This window comes from Peromyscus californicus, unplaced genomic scaffold (assembly GCF_007827085.1).
Source record: "Peromyscus californicus insignis strain IS unplaced genomic scaffold, ASM782708v3 Scaffold_24__1_contigs__length_46423439, whole genome shotgun sequence".
In the NCBI taxonomy this organism is placed as follows: domain Eukaryota; kingdom Metazoa; phylum Chordata; class Mammalia; order Rodentia; family Cricetidae; genus Peromyscus; species Peromyscus californicus.
In genome coordinates, this window is record NW_026294535.1 from 2,104,824 (window position 1) to 2,124,138 (window position 19,315).

The following is a 19,315-nucleotide window of genomic DNA, read 5'->3' on the forward strand; positions in this document are numbered from 1 at the left end:
TTGCTCCAAGCTGATAAGAGAGATGAGTCGCCACAGGTACAGTTCAAGGTCACAGTGTTCAGTTCTGCAGCAGTAGAGATTAAGTTCTTGGGACTTAAAGCTGTAAGAGATTACTTCCTGCTTTGGGATGGTGAAAAAGATGGCATTATTTTGAAGATAGGAGTAACTTTAGCAAGAACAGTTGAGAAGACACTAAATATGGGAAATAAAATGAGAAGGCAGAGAGGTTCATACAGCTATTAACAAGTTACTGTGCCTGCACCAAGGGTATTGTGACACTGGTAGTTGAATATAAGTTTATACAGGTCACTTATAGGGACTCTGAGCTCTTCTAGCTATTGAGCTTGCTCATGTTTTATTTGACGTGACCACTGTGGGTCTATGACAGCAAAGTCTGCTATCAGCACTGATACCTTCTTGCTGGCAACTTTAGGCAACTTTAGTCACCTCAGTGGATAGTACTAGCCAGGTTAGCCAGCTGGACACCAGGGAAGTTCTTGGGCTTCATTTTCTTCTTCCCCCTTTTCAAATCATCCAATTCAACTTTCTTTGTCACTGTACTTTCCCCAGGTCACCTCCACTGTCTAATTCAGACCTCTGTCCTTTCTCACTGGGCTCCTGCACAGCCTTAGCTGTGCGCTGTGCCTCTGGTCTTGCCTCCTTTTCTTTCTTTTTCTTACTCATTTTCCACATTAAGTCAGAGTGCTGTTCCTTCCCAAGGTCCACGTCTCACATTCTCCTGCTTAGCACCCTCCCGTAAGTTCTCATTTCCCTTTGGAGGGGATCCAGACTCCATCCCTCCCATCACATAGTCTAGTCCGTCTCATCTTTACAGAAAGAAAGGAAGACCGCTTCTGTCCAGCAGATGGTCCCTCTGCATACCTCCAGTGTCTCTTACGTGTCTTTCTTCCAGGAGAGGACAGGTCTACTTCCCCGCTTCCAGGTGTACTTTAGAAAGGTCTTTATCAAGGGCCTTGTGCTCTGGCACTGCCAGAGCCTTAAGCTGTTTGATCTTTTGTCTGAGTTTGAAGCCGCTGAGCATTCCATCCATAAAATACCCTCTTCAGTGTCCCAGAACACCCACACTTCTAAATTTACTCTTCAAGACCAGTCATGGTGTTGGCATTTTCCAGGACTTTCTCTGTTTTTCTCTGTACACTCCAATCCAGTCACAAGTGAAGTGTTTCTACTCGTACAGAAAGCATAGTTTTGACGACTGCTTACGGCTCCAGCACATACATTCAACTTCCTCCTTGACATTTTTATGAGCAGTTCAAGTGTATTGGGACCTTCCAGAGTTCCCTAAGCCTGTCCTCTCCCACTCATCCCTCTCTTGTAAGTGTGTTGATGAAGCCAGAAGTTTTCTTACACACAGTAAGCCCTGTCAATCGCCTGCTCCCACTACAACTGAAGCCACGTTTGTCTCTTCCCCGTAGATAGCGAGGTTGGTTTGGTTTGGCTTTTTTTTTTTTTTTTTTTTTTTTATTTTTCGAGACAGGGTCTCTCTGTGTAGCTTTGCGCCTTTCCTGGAACTCACTTGGTAGTCCAGGCTGGCCTCGAACTCACAGAGATCCGCCTGGCTCTGCCTCCCGAGTGCTGGGATTAAAGGCGTGTGCCACCACCGCCTGGCTAGTTTGGCTTTTAAATTTTACCTGGGCTTAGCTCTTCTTTGCATAAACTCTTTAGTGACTCTTCATAGCAGTTGAGCTAAGTCTCTGAGACTCCACAGGCCGATCCTGCTTACCTTCAGTTTCGTCTCACGGCAGCCTGCCCCTAGACTCACTGTGTGGGCTTTCAACACCGCAGATACCTGGCTCTGCCTGTAGTACTGTCCTCTGCTCTCTGCGGTTAGCAGTTTCTCACACTCACAACTGCCTAAGCATCACCCAAGCTCACGTTTCTCCAGCTACTTAGCAAAGCATCTTGCCTCCCTCTGTTATAATGCTTCATAGTGTTTTAGCTGTTTATACTTGTTTGCTGCTTTCTCCATTAGCCTGTGATCTGCTAAGCATCACAATTATGCCAATGTCCACCCTCACCCCCTCCCGCCACACATAAACACACACACACACACACACACACACACACACACACACACACACACACACAGAGTACCTTGAAAATCCTACATACTCAAGGTATGTGCTAGGTGGCTGATCAGTGTTTCTCAGTGAGGGGAGCGGATTGTGTCTCCTCGGAGACTTTGGTAACTTCCATAGACGTTTTCTATTGTGATGGTGGCAGTGCTGGTATGTTATTAACACCCTGTAGAAACTGAAAATTCCCATAAATGTCCTAAAACACAAAACAACCTTCCAAACATAGAATTTTCTAATCTAACTTGCCAATAACACAAGAAACTTCTGGGGAAGATCTGCGAGAAGCACTTACCACGTTAACACAACTTGGATTTCCTTGTACCTCTCCACTTGGCTCTCAATCCTTAGACCTTTGCCATTGTCTGTCCTCCTCTCCTGGACTTCTAAAACAGACACTTAGGGAATTCCTGACTGTGGTGAAGGAGAGGAACAAATGAATGTACAAACTAGCCGTGGTAAAGCCAGCCTGTCTTTTGGTTAATACCAAAATTTCTATTTAATAATAGAAAAAGTCTCTGTTAGACTCTGCAGTAGACAATAATAACTTCTGTTACGTACAAATTGCTGGCGTAGAAAATTGTGGAAAGATCATGCAGGAGACCCATACTTCAACCGTGCATTCTGTTCAGATGATAACTAAATTGTAACAAAAGAATCAACACATTTAAAATGACAAAGAGCAAGATAGAAGTGGTTTAAGGAATTAAGGTGTTACCTTTGACTTTTTTTGCAAGTAACAGTTTTGAGGTAACCATATGCAAATTGCTCTGCTCTGTGAATTGATTGGGGGTGGGGCTCATTTCCTTCCAAGTTGTCAAACTTGTCAAGTCAAACTTCACTGTCTAAGCAAAGTCCTGGCCTACACTGGGCTGCCATTTCTAAGCTGTGCTGTAGACAGGAAGAGAAAGTGAAAAAGCCGAAGCCACAGTCTTAGAACATAACGGCCCTGAATTGGCAGTTGTCAATGCCTCAGTGGCATTGTCTCTGACTAGCTGGAAAAGTGGCGTAGCCAGGCAGCCATGGGTTGCTGCTGCTCTGTTCCTACCTAAGAAAGGGAAGATGGAGTCGTCCGTGAGCAGCTTTCCCTTCCTACCTCAGTGCCTAACGATGAAACTCTGGATCAGCATACTTAGGAAGCTTCGTCTGTTTTAGTCTCTGGATCCCAGTTAGTTTTAGTTCCTTGTTACATTAATCAACGACAACTTACAAAAGATAAGATGCTTATCTATAACAGTGCCTCACAGATGATTTGTGATAAGGACTGCGGGCTTTATTGTGTTCATTTTCTCCTAAATGCTGGAACATAGTACTTTTGTGAAATGCAGTCAAAATTAACCACTAAAAGAAAGAACCATGTTCTTAGTTGTCCCAGCAACAGTAACTTACTGAGAGATTGCTAAGTGAACGCTCAACCTTTATACCTGTCTCAGTCTCTGTCCTCACCTGCCTATGGTCTAGGAACCGGCTGTGAGGGGGCAGTTACCCATCTGACATGCTTTCAGAAGGGTTTTCTGGAAGCCTCTTTTGGGTTTGCATGGAGATTGTGATGTCAGGTTTTAAACAAAGGTGTTCTCTTTATGTTTAAAAGTTGAAATTTGCTTTTAGAATAGTTTTAGGAGTCTCCTAGGAGTGTATGGATGATAATAGATCATTGGGATGTTCACATTCACCTCATAGCTAACCTTGCTTGTTTCACAGCTGAAGCCAAAGCTGACTGAATTCTACAGATGCATAAAGAAACCCTACCTTTCCGAGCTGCAAATCCACTAGTTTGCTGGCCTGGCTGCATTTCATGCTAAAGCTGCAGTGACAGCGTGGATTGCATTCGGTGTATCCATTTCAAGTTCTGTTTGGGAAGCCCTGGAGAAGTGGCTCAGCAGTCCTGGTGCCCACATGGGCAGTTATCACTGTCGTAACTCATTGCCAGGGCATCTCATGCTTGTTTCTGGCCCCTGAGGGTACCAGGCATGTATGTGCCTCACATACATACGTGCAGGCAAGATACTCATACACATGAAGTAAAAATAAATCTTTTTAAAAATTACCTTTATATAAGGACCCTGTAGTAATTGGGAAAATGAGTTTTTTAAAATGTCAGGAAACAAAATCAGGTATACATGGTTATAATTGTTTGTTAAAATAATATGCATGTTATTAAAACTCAAATAGCTTGATTCAGGGTAAAGACTTTTGTCTGATACATAGAACATAGTATGGTTGTGAGTATTTTTTTTTTTTTTTTTGGTTTTTCGAGACAGGGTTTCTCTGTGTAGCTTTGTGCCTGTCCTGGAACTCACTTGGTAGCCCAGGCTGGCCTCGAACTCACAGAGATCCGCCTGGCTCTGCCTCCCGAGTGCTGGGATTAAAGGCGTGCGCCACCACCGCCCGGCGTGAGTATTGTTTTTATTATTATAGTTTTGAGAAGTTTACACATTCGTGCAGTGTATTTGATCACACTCATTTCTTTCCCTGATTCCTTCTGATCCATACCCCTGCTCAGCTTCTTAAGTTTGTATTTTAGACAACATATGCATTTAGCTAATCAAGCCCTTCTGGAGAAGTGGCCTATGTGGAGGCCTTTTTTCACAACAGAAGTCTCTGCTGCTTTTTTCCTTCCTCAAAAGAAGCATTAAAACAATGTTAATAAGACGATAATGTTGGCAGCTTGGGAACTTCCATTAGTTCTGTGGCTGTTTCCTGTGCTCCACCTGCTCTGGTAACAGTTACAGAAAAGTGAAGTAATGAAGGACTGTTTTTATGTCTGTCCCATGGCATCGCTCATGAGATGCTTGTGTTATTATTACCATTATACAAGTAGGAAACTGAAGCTTAGAACATAACTGTTCTAAGTTAAATAACATGTCTTAATTATACAGCTAGACCCCCCACCCCCACCCCTTGGCAAGCTCATAATGCAAAGTCAGATATTAAGGCAGGCCTTCCTGATTCAAACAGCAGTACAGTACGTTTTCTTCTTCTGTAAAAGTCAGATATTAAGGCAGGCCTTTGTAGCTTGAGTTTTCCTGCCTGGCCCACAGTCAGGACAAATCTCTCTCACCCGCCAGTCCCACAGCCTCTCAGACCCGACCAAGTAAACACAGAGACTTATATTGGTTACAAACTGTATGGCCGTGGCAGGCTTCTTGCTAACTGTTCTTTCAGCTTAAATTAATCCATTTCTATTAATCTATACCTTGCCACGTGGCTTGTGGCTTACCGGTACTTTACATCTTCCTTGTCCTGATGGCGGCTGGCAGTGTCTCTCTCCCCCAGCTTCCTGTTCTCTCAATTCTCCTCTCTGTTAGTCCCGCCTATACTTCCTGCCTGGCCACTGACCAATCAGTGATTTATTCATTGACCAATCAGCAACACATTTGACATACAGACCATCCCACAGCAGGCCTTCCTGATTCAAACAGCAGTACAGTACGTTTTCTTCTTCTGTAAAAGCGAGTCCTTGTGCTGCCGGACAGCTTTAGTTGTTGAGGCCAACCGTAGGCAGACAGGACAGATGCACTAAATACAGGGTGACCACAGTTGTCACTGGGATAGTCCTTGGGAAGGAAGAATGTTGGGGGTTAGGGTGGTTAGGGAAAACTTACGGTAAAATGTAAACTTAGCTCAGAAAATGGCTGAACTACAGACAGAGAAGGGTTAATATGCATAGAGGGGAGAGGGTCAGAACACAGACGAGCTAAATGTGAGACAATTTGTCAAGAACTACAGGCTCAGAGGATACCTAGTTAGCATGAGAGAAAACTGAAGACAGGTTAGGCCAGCCAGATTACTGTGTAGGCAAAGGTGTTTGTTCCCCAGAACTCACATGGTCACTTGTTGGAAGGAAAAAACCAACTGCCAGAGTTGTCCTATGACCTCTGCCAATGTGCTGCGCACATACGCACACGCACACACACAAACACACACACGCACACACACACACACACGCACACACACACACACACACACACACACACACACACACACACACACACACATAAATGTTTAAAAAAACTTAAAAACAGATCAGAGGGTCTTAAATGCCAAACTGAAGACTAGGATTTTTTGTCTTGTGAGTGTGCATAATAGAAACCTGTGCTGAGTGTTTATCACATGCCATGCATTGTTCTAAGTGCTGTATTTGTGTGATATTAAAGATAAGTGCAATGTCCAAAGAAAAAAGAACTTACCAAGTTCACACCAGGAATAAGTACAAGAGACAAGCATGGAGTCCAAACAAGTTAAATCCAACTCCCGTTCCTGATTACACCATCCTATTCTGGTTATAGGGTCCTTGGTAAGGTTTCAAACACAGAGTCAACCTTAAAAAGTAATGTGCCTCACACATGGATGGTTTCTAACATTAAAAAAAAGACTTGTGGTCCAACAGCAATACTCATTCCTATCCCTCCCTGCCCTGCTTACATATCGACAGCCAAGGACACTAAAGAGTTAACGTATCTGTGCCCTCGGCCTTCAACTCTGCCTACTGTTCTGTGTCCATGTGTCTGCATTTCTGCATCCATCTGAGAGTGAACCTAAGATGTGTCCGTCTGTGTTAACTGTGTTCAGTAGTTCTCAGAGTGTGGTTTCTGGACCACTAGAGGAGCAGCATCATCAGAAAACTTGGTAAAGGTACCAGTTCTGCAGCCTCTCCCCACGTCCATTGAGTCAGAAACTGGAGGTGAGGTACAACAGTTTTTAGTGGGCCTTGAGTAGTTATGATGCATGTTGATGTTTGAGAACCATTGTTACAACTAAACTTTCAGTTCAGGAACACATTGCTTAATTTGTTTCTGATACTCCATAGTATGGGCATTGGAGAACTATTCGGCTCTTACTCTTTGGTTTTTGTTACTGGGACTTATCCTTTGACTTTGTAAGCATACAATATGTTTTAAGAGTAAAATCAATTTAAAGAGTACTCATCTTTGGCTCAGTGATAGAGCACTTATGTGCCATTCACAAAGCCCGAGGTCCAGTCCCCAACACCACTACAAGCTTGATAGATACTGGCAGGGCAGAATGAAAGAAAAGCACGAGAGGGTCATTGAAATGTGGAAGTAGTCCATGCAGTCAGAGTCACAGAGAAGGCTGCCTCTTCAGCCCCTTTGCTTGGTTTAAACATAAACATCCAATTTTTCTGACTGACCCAAAAGTGGTACATAATTGTTTTCTTCTAAAATTCTTTGAATAGAAATTACTGTGTCCAGTAAAATAGTAAGTATATCTATTCAATACCACTTGCTTCTTACTTTTATATGTTCTTTTTCATGTGTTTGTGGTGTGCATGCTTGTGTATATGTGTAGGCACATATATGGATACACATTTGTGTGCAAGTCAGGTGTGTGTGAGTGAGAGAGAGAGAGAGAGAGAGAGAGAGAGAGAATTCAAGATTGATGTAAGGTGTCTTCTTGGTCACCCATCATCATATTTATTGAGGCAGGGTCTCTCACTTGAATCCAGAGCTCACTAGTACAAGTAGTTGAGATAACCAGGTTGGTCCAGCGATCCCATTTCTGCCTCCTGCCCCCTGGAATTCCAGGCAGGCTACATGCTCACCCAACACACATGTGAAGTCTAGAGCTCCAAGCTCTGATCCTCATGCTTGCATGACAAGCCTCCTCTCCAGTCCTGCACGTTCTTAAGTACTTGTGTTTTCAGAAATCAGTTGAGATCTAAAAGCTGGTATTACTTTTTAAAAGACAGAAAAGCTATCTAACAGTCATTCCATGAGGTGTGTCTGTCGGTTATGAGAAATGGCATGCTCAGGAGAAACCAGCATTGACAACTGCTGGAGAACAGAGACCTGTCTTTAGTTGCCAGGTGATCTTGGCTAAACCTTTAGGTTTAAAGGATAAACTCTTCAGCATCTCCGACTTGGTGCGCTTTCCTCATAGGTCTCAGTGTCTCGGTCCTTTTGGTAGGTCTCTATAGCCGTGGTGGTTCTAATTCACCTTCATACTGTCTTCCTTCTTGTGTCTGAAGAAGAAAGGGACTGCGTAGATTTCTGGTTTTGTTTTGGGTTTAGAAGGTAAAGATATCTGTGTACTATACCATATTCACATGTTACATTTTATATTTATTTAATTCCATAGTTATTTTCTTTTTCTTTTTTATTATGTGTACGGGTGTTTTGTTGGTATGTATGCCTGAAACATGTGCATGCAATGCCCATGGATGCCAGAAGAGGCATTGTATCCTTGGAAATGAGTTACTGATGGTTTTGAGTCTCTGTGTGGTTGCCAGCAATCAAAGCCAGGGCCTCTGGAAGAGCAGCCAGTGCTCTTAATGGCCAAGCCATCTCTCTAGTCCTGTATTCTAGGTTTCTTATACAGAAAGATAGATCATTTCTTTCTTGAAAAAAATTGTGTGGTGGTAAAGACTGTTTGATTTTACTCCAGGATTGTACCACATGAGAAATAGTATGCACACTATGTGTGATTGTTTTAAATTTGACATATCTTAAATGGAAGAATTTTCCTGCCCAATGTAATTTTAATAACTGCCATACTTTCTCTAGCCCTAGACAACACCCATTTAAAATACTGCCTTAACAGTGATGTTAAGACATTAAAAGAAAGCCTTGTTACCAGATGAGACGGGGTAGAGTTGACATGGTTATGGAATTTGGTTTTTAGCTTGTCAAGTAAAGCTCCTTCTTACCTTTATTTAGAAAACATTTGCATTAGAATTAGTACTTTTATTAGTTGTATGAATAGTCTGTATGCACATGACCTCAGAGTCTTGGCAAAATCATGTTTGACCCCAGGTAGCTTCTTTTTGAAGAGTTAAAGTCTAATGATAGACTAATAGAAACTTTATTTTAAAAAATCTTATTGGTGCTGGAGAGATGACTTAGCGGTTAAGAGCACTAACTGCTCTTCCAGAGGACCTGGGTTCAATTCCCAGCACCCACACACAACTCAGGGGGACACAAAACCCATGGCAAAACACTAATAATGCACAAAATAAAATTTTAAACCATCTTATTTCCTTTGTTGTTTTTAAAAATAATGAAATACAGAAGTGTCTTAATAGAATGATAACATTTGCTTGATCTATATATGAGATTAAGTTTGAGAGATGCAGACCTGCAGTTTAAGAAGAAAGCTAACATTGATTTTGAGGCAGTGTTACTAAATTTGGTAGTACAAATACCTTTGAAACACAAGATAAGAGCTAGAGAGAGAGCTCAGCTGTTAAGAGCCCTTGCTGCCCTTTCAGAGGACCCAAGTTTGGTCCCAGCACCCACAGCCGGTGGCTCACAGCTGCCTGTAACTCCAGCTCCAAGGGAGCCAGTATCCTCTTGCCTCCCTAGGCACCCCCCCCCCACAGCTATGGGCCAGTTCTCTAGCTAAAGCCTTACCACTCAGGAGGGAACAGCTGTGTTTTGCCCTGATTCCCCTCTATCCCAATACTACTCTTTTTAAAGTCCTGCTAAGATTAAAGCTATGGAAAATACTTTATTCTAGTGATCTAAGATAAAATACGTGGTTTTTAAGAGGAAAAACAGTGGACCAAGAAGGCAGTGACTGCATCCCCTAGCTCTACCTGTGCCACCAATCCACTGCCCAGTGTAAGTTCCTCACCCTCCCTGGCCCTCAGTTTCCATAACTGTGGAAGTGAAAGATGTGTACCAAACAGAAGCTGTCTTCTGGTTCGGATGTTTTTGTGATTGATCTAAAAAATAAAGCCCTCTTAGATTCAGATCTTTAGCCTACACTGGTAGAAAACATTGTGCTTAAAATAATATCAGCCAAGTAATGGTTTTTTCAAACTTGTTCTTGTTTTTCAGAAACTCTGTGAAGGTATATTTAAAGTCCTTGTAAAGGATGTCCCAACAACATGTCAAGTGTCCTGCCTGGAAGTACTCCGCATTCTCTCCAGAGACAAAAAGATTTTAGTTCCTGTAACAACTAAGGAAAATATGCAAATACTGCTGAGACTAGCCAAGCTGCATGAGTCGGATGATTCTTTGGAGAAGGTGTCAGAGTTCCCGGTTATTGTAGAATCATTAAAGTGTCTGTGTAACATCGTGTTCAACAGTCAGATGGCCCAGCAGCTCAGCCTGGAACTGAATCTCGCTGCAAAGCTCTGTAACCTCCTGAGAAAGTGCAAGGACCGAAAATGTATCAATGACATAAAGTGCTTTGACTTGCGCTTGCTCTTCCTCTTGTCACTTTTGCACACTGACATCAGGTCACAATTGCGCTATGAGCTCCAGGGACTCCCGCTGCTAACCCAGATCTTGGAAAGTGCCTTTAGCATCAAGTGGACCGATGAGTATGAATCGGCCATAGACCATAATGGACCTCCTCTCTCACCTCAGGAGACAGACTGTGCCATTGAGGCCCTCAAAGCTCTCTTCAATGTAACAGTAGACAGTTGGAAGGTGCATAAAGAGGTAAGGTTGGGAAGAGTACACACAGCTACCTGGAATTACTTATCTGGGTTGCTGCACACAAAGAAGAATGCTAAGTTGGGAAATGAAAAAAGTTCCCAGTTCCTTCATTAGTCAGTTCTCTAAACTGCAGGGTATTTCTTAAGTCGTATTTTTTCAAGGATTGGAGAGTTGGCTCAGCAGTTAAGAGCACTAGCTGCTTTTCCAGGGGACCTGGACTCTGTTTGCGGCACCCACGTGGTGACTCAACAACCACCTGTAACTCTAGTTCCAGGGGATTTGATGCCTCTTCTGGCCTTTGTAGGTAATAGGCATGCATGAGTTGCAGATACACATGCAAGCATAACACACATGTGCATAAAAAAAAATAAGAATAGGGTAAAGAAGGACTACCATTTTGTAGGATGGCAGATGGTCTTCTGAGTTGTGTAATCATTTATCTTTTTTTGAGTGCCCTTCAAGAACGAGGTTCGAGTGCCAGACTGGAGAGAAAGAGGAGGCTAATGATAGGACTTGCATCTTAAAAGTTACGATAAACCCAGTCAGTTGAACTTGACCAACCAAAGCTGATCTGTTGAGAAGAGTAAAAACCATTGAATGCACCTGTCATTAGTCTCCAAGGTGTTACTCTGTAGTGCCATGAAGCCCTCAGAGGCCTAAAACCACAGCCAGATACTTAGGTTTCCATACAGCCCTAGGAAACAGGCTGCTTATACCAGAAAGGGGGAAATGCTGTAAACCACTCAACTTATTTCTAGACTAAGATCTTTCTCTGTGGCCTGGACCTTCCAACAACTCCAAGTGAGGTGGATTTGATAGTTTATATTTGAGTTCCGCAGGAACAGTGTGCTCAACATCAAATTTAGTTTGAGAAAGCCCACAGTTTTAAGTGAAGGGGACATTATTGTTCATCAAGAATCCTAGCATTTCACATTTTCTTTTTCATGAACTTGAGAAGAAAAAACAGTGCAGTTCAGGACCTGCCTTTGAGGTTACCATTTGCCCTGTCTATCTGAAGTAATTCTCACCCATGTTTTTGCCAGCAGCCTACTGGAGAAGGATTATCTCAGCGCAGCTATAGTGGGAGCACACAGGCATCTGAGTTGTACAGCGCAAATAGGTCTGTATTGTGAAACCGAATATTTGAAGCTGAGTGCTAACAGCTGTTTCAGATGACTGCAGTGTAGTCAGCTTTATGAGACTTGGCAGGAAAGGATGTGGAAAGCCCACATGCTCCATTTATGCTTTGAAACCAAATATTTGCAAGTATTTAAAATGTTACGTCTCTGCTTATGGTACCTTCTGTGGTTATTTTTCTTACACTGTTTGTTTTGGTGTTTTTAAGATCTTCATTTAGTTGTAAAAGCGCCTCTGAGACTGTTGGTTTGCCATTGTTACACTACACTGTTTGGATGCCTGACAAGATGGTTTCTACCTCAGTGGCTGCTCCACAGTGTATGTGTGGGAGGCACGTGGTAGGATCCGTGCAGTGAGATGAGCTTTTGGTAGTGTTTCAGCTAAGTGACAGTGGGACTGGAGTGCTCTAGAAATGGTGAAGTAGCAAAGCCTCGTTCGGTGTTCCAGAAAGCTCATTCTCCGAGACACAGGCTCTCCCCACAAAGGGTCAGTGGTCCTAGAATAGGTTTATCTGTGTGAGCCAGGGGGCAGTTAATACAGCTTTTATGAAGTATGTGTCATGAATGTGACACTGGGCCAATGCTGAAGTTTTCAGAGATATAAACAGTACTGAAAATAGGATCTTTGACAACCTATTTATAAAAGAATGTCTTCATGTGGCTCTGTATTCAACAGTCGCTCAGCAGATGTTTATAAACAATCGCTAGACATTGTCCCAGGCATTGGAGAATGCACTGGCAAATACTGAGCATTGTCTTTGCCTTCGTGAAACTTTAGTTTATAGGTAGAAACAGGCAGTAAGTCAGCCAATAGCCATGTTTAGTGCTAGGAGAGGGGAGTGCCAGGATGGAGACACTTCTGGATTAGCCACCTGCAGAATGCAGGACAGAAGTTTCCTAGAATTAAACACCATTTACAAGACACAGAAACCAAAGCACAGAGTCCCTTTTTCTGGGGTACTCACAGCTGGGCTCCATACAACGAGGCTGGGTGGGTGAGTCCACTTCCCTGGAACCACTGGCTTCTGTTTTTATCAAACCAAGGACAGTTACTTCAGTTCAGTGAGCCAGTGGAATGGCTGATGCTTTACATACCAACTGAAGTAAAGCGATATGGGAAAGCTACTGAAGAATCCACTTTTAAAATAAATACAATTTTTCTTCTTAGGGAAATAATGTAAACTCATAGACTATATAAGAAAAAGCCACATAAGGGACCAAAAGAGGCAGACTGCCTGTAAGCTTACCGTGCAGAACCAGCGCTGCTTGCTCTTTCCGGTCCTCCTTCACTGCGTAATGTGACCAGAAGGAAACATCTTTACAAAATGCAGTCACTTTGTAATCCCCATCTCTTCCCACGCTGTTCTGAAGAACAGTGGTCTTCGGGGCTGCGCGTGTGACTCAGGTGCACCTGTAGCATGTGTGAGCTCCAGATTTGAGTCTCCAACTTGCCAAAATCGTTTCTAAGAGTAAAAGTTTCAAAATGTGTTCCTTCTGGCAGAAAGGTCCCTAGGAGTGTCTCCTCGGTTCCTCATCTCTACATTGAAAAGAGAAATTTTAAAAAGAAAAAAGGAACCTTTGAAAAATTATAAACCTTTGGAAAACCATAGCTATTGCTATTGTTGTCTCTTTAAACTTGTATTGTAACTAAGATTTTGTTTGGAGAATAAAAGGTTCTGCAGCCAGGACAAGCTTGAGGGCTGCTCTCTCACTCAGAAATACTAGGATGATGAAGCTTACGAAAGAATACTTGTAAGTTTAAAAACACTGTGAGTATAAATATAAAAATAGAAGTCTTTGTACTTGTCAGCCTTTAACAATCCTACTTTCTCATGAATATAGTGAATTTTCTTGTGAAATCTATATTCCTGAAATTGATGGGCCAAAGATTTCAAAAGTTTTCAGTTTTTTAAAACTATATATTGCCGAGTGTGTCCATCCACACTCTTTTAAACCCTCGGCATCCAGCTGAAAATCTTTATGCCTGTGTTAGACTGACAGCTAAAGAAAATAGAGGTGTTTGGCTTTGGGTTGAACTGTTGAGCAGGTGTTTTCATGACTTCTCTCATTTACGTCTCACCAAAAGCAGAAAGTTAATGACTGGGTTTTCCTGAGGCTTCACAGATCAGTGCCGTTTCTTCCTGCCTCCTGCAAATGCATCATGGTGGGTTCGTCTGGAGATTCCCTGCTTAAAGCTGCTGTGCTCGCCACATGGGAATTGCGTTTTCCTCTCCTCCTCCCTCCTTTCCCCCTTTCCTCTCCCTCTGTCTCCCTCTCCGCAGTCTCTCCTCTCCCTCTGTCTCCCTCTCCGCAGTCTCTCCTCTCCGCAGTCTCTCCTCTCCGCAGTCTCTCCTCTCCGCAGTCTCTCCTCTCCGCAGTCTCTCCTCTCCGCAGTCTCTCCTCTCCGCAGTCTCTCCTCTCCGCAGTCTCTCCTCTCCGCAGTCTCTCCTCTCCGCAGTCTCTCCTCTCCGCAGTCTCTCCTCTCTGCAGTCTCTCCCTCTCCCTCTCCCTCTCCCTCTCTCTTCCTTTCTTAAGGCTTTGAAAGAGTAAGATGGCATCTCTAGCAGGATATACACTCACTTCCAGAAAGGTAGTTTTAAAATGGTCTTGTTTTTCCTATTTTATTTTCCCCAAGATCTCTGTTGATGGAGCAATTCGTGTTCTGCAGAGATCCCTGACTGCGTTCCCCTTCCCTTCCCTTGTGCCCAAGTGTCATGCAGTAAGAAGAAAGCCCAGGGCTCGGCAGACAGCTGGGTGTAAACGGAGAGGTCAGAAGATGAAGCGCGCGGAACAGGAAGCTCTAGAATCAGTAGCTGAGCATGCCACATAGGAACACAAGGCTTGTCCTAGAGAATTCAAGGAAACGTGGAAAAAGATAAGAGCTCAGCTGTACAGTGTTTGATTTTTGAATCATTTCAGCAATTTCCTATTTCGTGCTAGTTTGAGCCAGGTTTTAAACAAGGCACAAATCCAAGGCGAAGCGTACGTAACCTGCTCTCAAGGCACTAACAACCTAATAGAGAAAAGCATACAGACACAGGTAAATAAATGCACAGTTGCATCTTACTGCATGTCTGTAATAGAGCTTTATTTTATGTCTCTAAAGGCCAGGAGTCCCAAACAAAGAGGTCATATCTGGAGAGGTCCCCCATACTGTGTCATGAGGTGGTAGAGATGTCACATGGGGGGAAAGCTTGCATAAAAGAGCATGTGGATGTGTGAGGGCCTAGAGTTCCTCAGGATATATTCTGGTGCACACCTCTGCCGGCAGCAGTCACCTGTTCATTAGTGCAGAGCCCCCGGAACTTAAACCCTTGTGTTTTCTGCCTTGGTTTTTCGAGACAGGGTTTCACTGCATAGTCATGGATCTTGCTCTGTAGACCAGGCTGGTCTCAGACTCACAGAGATCTACATGCCTCTGCCTCCCGAGTGCTGGGATTAAAGGTGTGCACCGGCTGACCTTAAACATTTCTTAAGAACCCTATCACCTGTGTCCATTGCCACAGAAATTAGATTTCAGTGAGTGTGAGAGAGACTTTTCAAACCAGAAGAAGCTGTTTCTTATAGTGTTCACTATTTTTTCAATATTCTGTACACTTGAAAAGAAAGAACCTCTTTAACCGTGCATAGCAGAACCAGATGCCATATATTCCAGGTTTTTGGGCTTTCTCTCAGGCATGGGTGAGCTAGGCCAGCCTTTGGACGACTGTTTCTGCTCCTGAAGTGGAGTCTGGCCCAGTTTGCGGGAGAGAGGGAGTAGTAGTAAATACTAGACTCTGATCCAGAAGTGGAGTAGTAGTAAATACTAGACTCTGATCCAGACAGGCGACTGTGGAGACCCCACTTTCCTGTCTTCAGTTCACTTTGACCTGTCGCCACCCCTGCCTGTCTTTGTTCTGGGGACTTTTCCTCTTCTCTTTCCTGTGTCATTTCAGAGGAGAGATGAAAATGCTGATGTCCTAAAGATAGCAAGTCTGATCAGAATGCCAGTAAATGAGACTTGTGTGCGCTGTGTTTACCTACTGTCTTCCGTTTACTCCTGGTGTCTGTGAGATAGGAGTGTCAGCTCTCCTGGACACATGAAGACACAGAAGATCAGAGAGCTGAAGTTACCTGGGGAGATCCACACAGTGGTACCCAACAGTAGGAAATAGTGTCCATTCTAGCCTTTTTCCTAAAGAGTTTTTAAAAATGTTATGCATCTTTGTGTGTGCCTATGTGAATTTATACACACCACATACACGCAGGTACTCACAGAGGCCAGAGAGCATCTGATCTCCAGGTCGTTGTAAATGACCCAGCGTGAGTGCTATTCACTGAACTTGGTTCCTCTACAAGAGCAGTAAGTGCTCTGAACCACCAGCCATCTCTAACTTATTTTTATTTTATGTCTGTGAGACAGGGTCTCACTGTGTAGCCCAGGCTGGCCTCGAACTCACTGTGTAGCCCAGGCTGGCCTCCAACACGCAGAGATCCATCTGCCTCTGCCTGCCGAGTGCTGGGATTAAAGGTGTGTGCTACGACACCCACCAGTAAATTTCATTTTTAAAATTTATCAGTGTGTGTGTGTGTGTGTGTGTGTGTGTGTGTGTGTGTGTGTGTGTGTGCGTGCGTGTGCGGCGCGCGCCAGGGGGAGGGGTGTTGTACACATTCTCTCAGACACATAACAGAGATCAAAGAACAACTTTGTAGAATTGGTTCTCCATCCACGTCAGTTCAGTGATAGAACCCAGGTCATCAGGCTTCTGAGACAAGTATTTTACCTGCCGAGCCATCTCTCTGCCCCCCTTTGTTGAATAAAAGTTGTTAATGATACTAGTTCAAGTGGATGGGAAAATAGATTTGAAAAAATTAACCTGAGTTAGAAGAGAGATCTAAATATAAAAAATGAAATATTAAAGCGTTATCTCAAACAATTCAAACATTTCTGAACTAAGCAAAGTAGACTTCTAAAGAATATAAAATAAGGACCAACCAATAAAGGAAAATTGAGCAATTGACCTTGATTAAAATAAATTCAGGCCAAGCAGTGGTGGTGGCGCACGCCTTTAATCCCAGCACTTGGGAGGCAGGGGCAGGCAGATCTCTGTGAGTTCAAGGCCAGCCTGGTCTACAGAGTGAGTTCCAGGACATCCAGAGCTACACAAAGAAACCCTGTCTCGAACAAACAAGCAAATCCATCAGTCAGTCAGTCAGTTCAGAAGATGAGAGTTTTGCCAGGGGTGGGAGTAGGCGTGCAGGAGGCAGAAGGCAGCCCAGCACGGCACCCGCCCGGTGAAGGGCAGAGGTCTGCAGCACAGGGCCCTGAGCACACGGAGAGTGCCTGCGGATCCGTGCGCATGGTCAGCCCCGCGGTGGAGTAGGCAAAGGGCTTCAGTAGGAGCTGTCCAAAGAGCTGTGCAGTGACCGGGAACACAGCAACGCGATAGCAATGCGGTTCTGCTCTGTCATCTCAACATACTACACCAAGAAGCTAGCACATGTGCATGACAGGACCCTGCAGCTGGGAAGAGAGTGTGCAGTTGGCTGCGGAGGGGGGGTGCCCACTTTGTGAGGAGTCTTCTAGCTGTATGCTTGGAAATACTGTTGGCAGTGCTCTCTAAAAACTTCAGAATGTAAAGTATTACGTGTATACAGTCCCCATGATGCAGCATTCCCTCTCCTGGGTGTGAACCCAGTACATTCCAGATGACATGTAACAAGTGTGTTTATGGCAGCAGTCTTCAGAATGCCCCAGACAGGAAACAAAGTGTCCATTGAGGAGGGTGGATAGGTACGCTGTGACGTAATGTCTTCAGTGCACTCTTGGTGGCAGTGCTGTTGTGAAGAAAAAGGCAGTATGCATATGAGTGGACGTCTTCTATGTCCTGTGTCACACATGACGTCGGACTGCTCAGAGCGTCATCTCTCAGGCTCCCATGCTGTTGCTGTGACAGATGAGGGTGGCTCAGCTCAGCACTTCAGTAGCACGGCTGTCAAGCACCAGAAAGAACCACTCCACTACAGCCAACACAGATCAGTCTCAGCCGGAGAAACCGCGAGTCTGTTCTAGTCCAGCCAAACCAAGTTCAGGGCAACCAAACTCACTAGTGTGGTGTTGGAAGTTAGGGTTTTGGAGGATGCTGTCTGCGCGGTAGGAGAGTTCGGGGGTTCTTAATACTGGCATTACGTGAGTCTCATAGTGCTTATAATCACTACTCGTTTTGTGAAAAGTCGTTCAACTGTACACTTGGAATTTGGGCAACTTTCTCTCTGTATAGTAAACTTGACACTTGGAGTAGAATTGATTGTTCACCTATTTAAACACAGGCCTTCTGTCTTCATGAAGATAATTAGTGGAGGAAGTATATGAAAGTTTAGTTAAATATGTGCAACACCAGATTATTCCACAAAAGAAACTTTAACAAGACACAATGATACCAATCAGGTAACCAAAAAAGGAGCTTCCTGGAGGTCGGAAAGGAATTGACGGCGGAAAGTAGAGGCAGGACGGCCCATGTCAGAAGTTGCTCCAAACAGGGACTCAGACTTAAGTAGATGCAAGGTCCAGGGGATATTGCAGACAGAAAGTACAGCTTGGGAGTAAGAGGTATGAAAGGAAGGGAATGTGCTGGAAAGTGCTGTTTGCAGTTGCAGATTGGGGAAAGACCACGTGGATAGTTTTGTAAGAGGCTTGTCATGATCACAATGAGCAGAGTTTGTTACCTCCAGAATAGAGGGCTGTCTGCTTTAAAAGGAAACAGTCTGAGTGTTGGGCTGCACACCTGTAATCTCTAGCAGTGAGCAGGAGCAATGCAGGGCGTGAGTTCAAGGACAGCCTGGTTTACATAGTAAGACCCTGTCACAATGAAGCAGGATCTGGAGATGGGGCTCAGTGGCTCAGGCAAGGCCCAGGGTGCTACCCAGTTTTCACAGCTGAGCAAGAAATCTTTTTTCAAGACAGTTTTCTCTGTGTAACAGCTCTGGCTGTCCTGGAACTCACTTTGAAGACCAGACTGGCTTTGAACACAGAAGAGATCCATCTGCCTCTGCTTCCAGAGTGCTGAGAATTAAAGGTGTGCGCTACCAACACCTGATATAAATATCTATTAATATATGTTAAATATACATATATTTAATGTATTTTTATTTATACATTTATTAATATATTAATAAATACATGTATTGTTTATTAATATATGTATTTTTATATATAACCTTATAAGAGATAATCTTATCAATGGTTAAGTAATAGTTTAGTTTGACGTAGGCTTCATATACTTTAGGGCAAGTAAGAGAACACTTGCTTATGAGAGAATTTTCACTCAAGAACTGAGGCCGGGTGGTGAATGCGACAGCCTTTGTTCCGGCCCTCCAGTTCATGGCCCTTGGTTCCCACTCGCCCTTTTGGAGAACTCTTACCATTGTTGGCTCCCTCCGCTCCCACAGTTGCTTCTTTAGCACTGATTCTGTCCTAGCACCCCATTTTCTTCCTCCCTCCCCCTCCCCTTCATCTTTTATACGGAGTGTTGCAGCCCTGTTATGCACACCATTTTCTATCAGCCTTGCAGAACCTCATGTTTGTGGGAAGAGACTGGAGATGAGAGGCATGTGACTGATGTGAGGTCATAACCTAGCCTCCTGCTTGACTCCCAAGTGTAACCCTGTCCCATTCTGTGACTGAGGCCTTCATCTGTCT

The 19,315-nt window shown here is 43.9% G+C and overlaps 1 protein-coding gene across 9 annotated transcripts in view; it reads left to right on the forward strand.

Moving 5' to 3' along the window:
- Ric8b (RIC8 guanine nucleotide exchange factor B) overlaps nucleotides 1-19,315 on the forward strand; it is a 107,079-nt gene that overhangs the window by 22,571 nt on the left and 65,193 nt on the right. For all 9 annotated transcript variants that reach the window (XR_008221574.1, XR_008221576.1, XR_008221577.1 and 6 more), the window contains exon 3: nucleotides 9,896-10,504. Coding sequence is in view for 5 of the 9 variants with exons in the window: in XM_052752927.1 (XP_052608887.1) it covers nucleotides 9,896-10,504 (609 nt within the window). In the remaining 4 variants the exon portion in view is untranslated. The remainder of the gene's footprint in view (nucleotides 1-9,895; nucleotides 10,505-19,315) is intronic.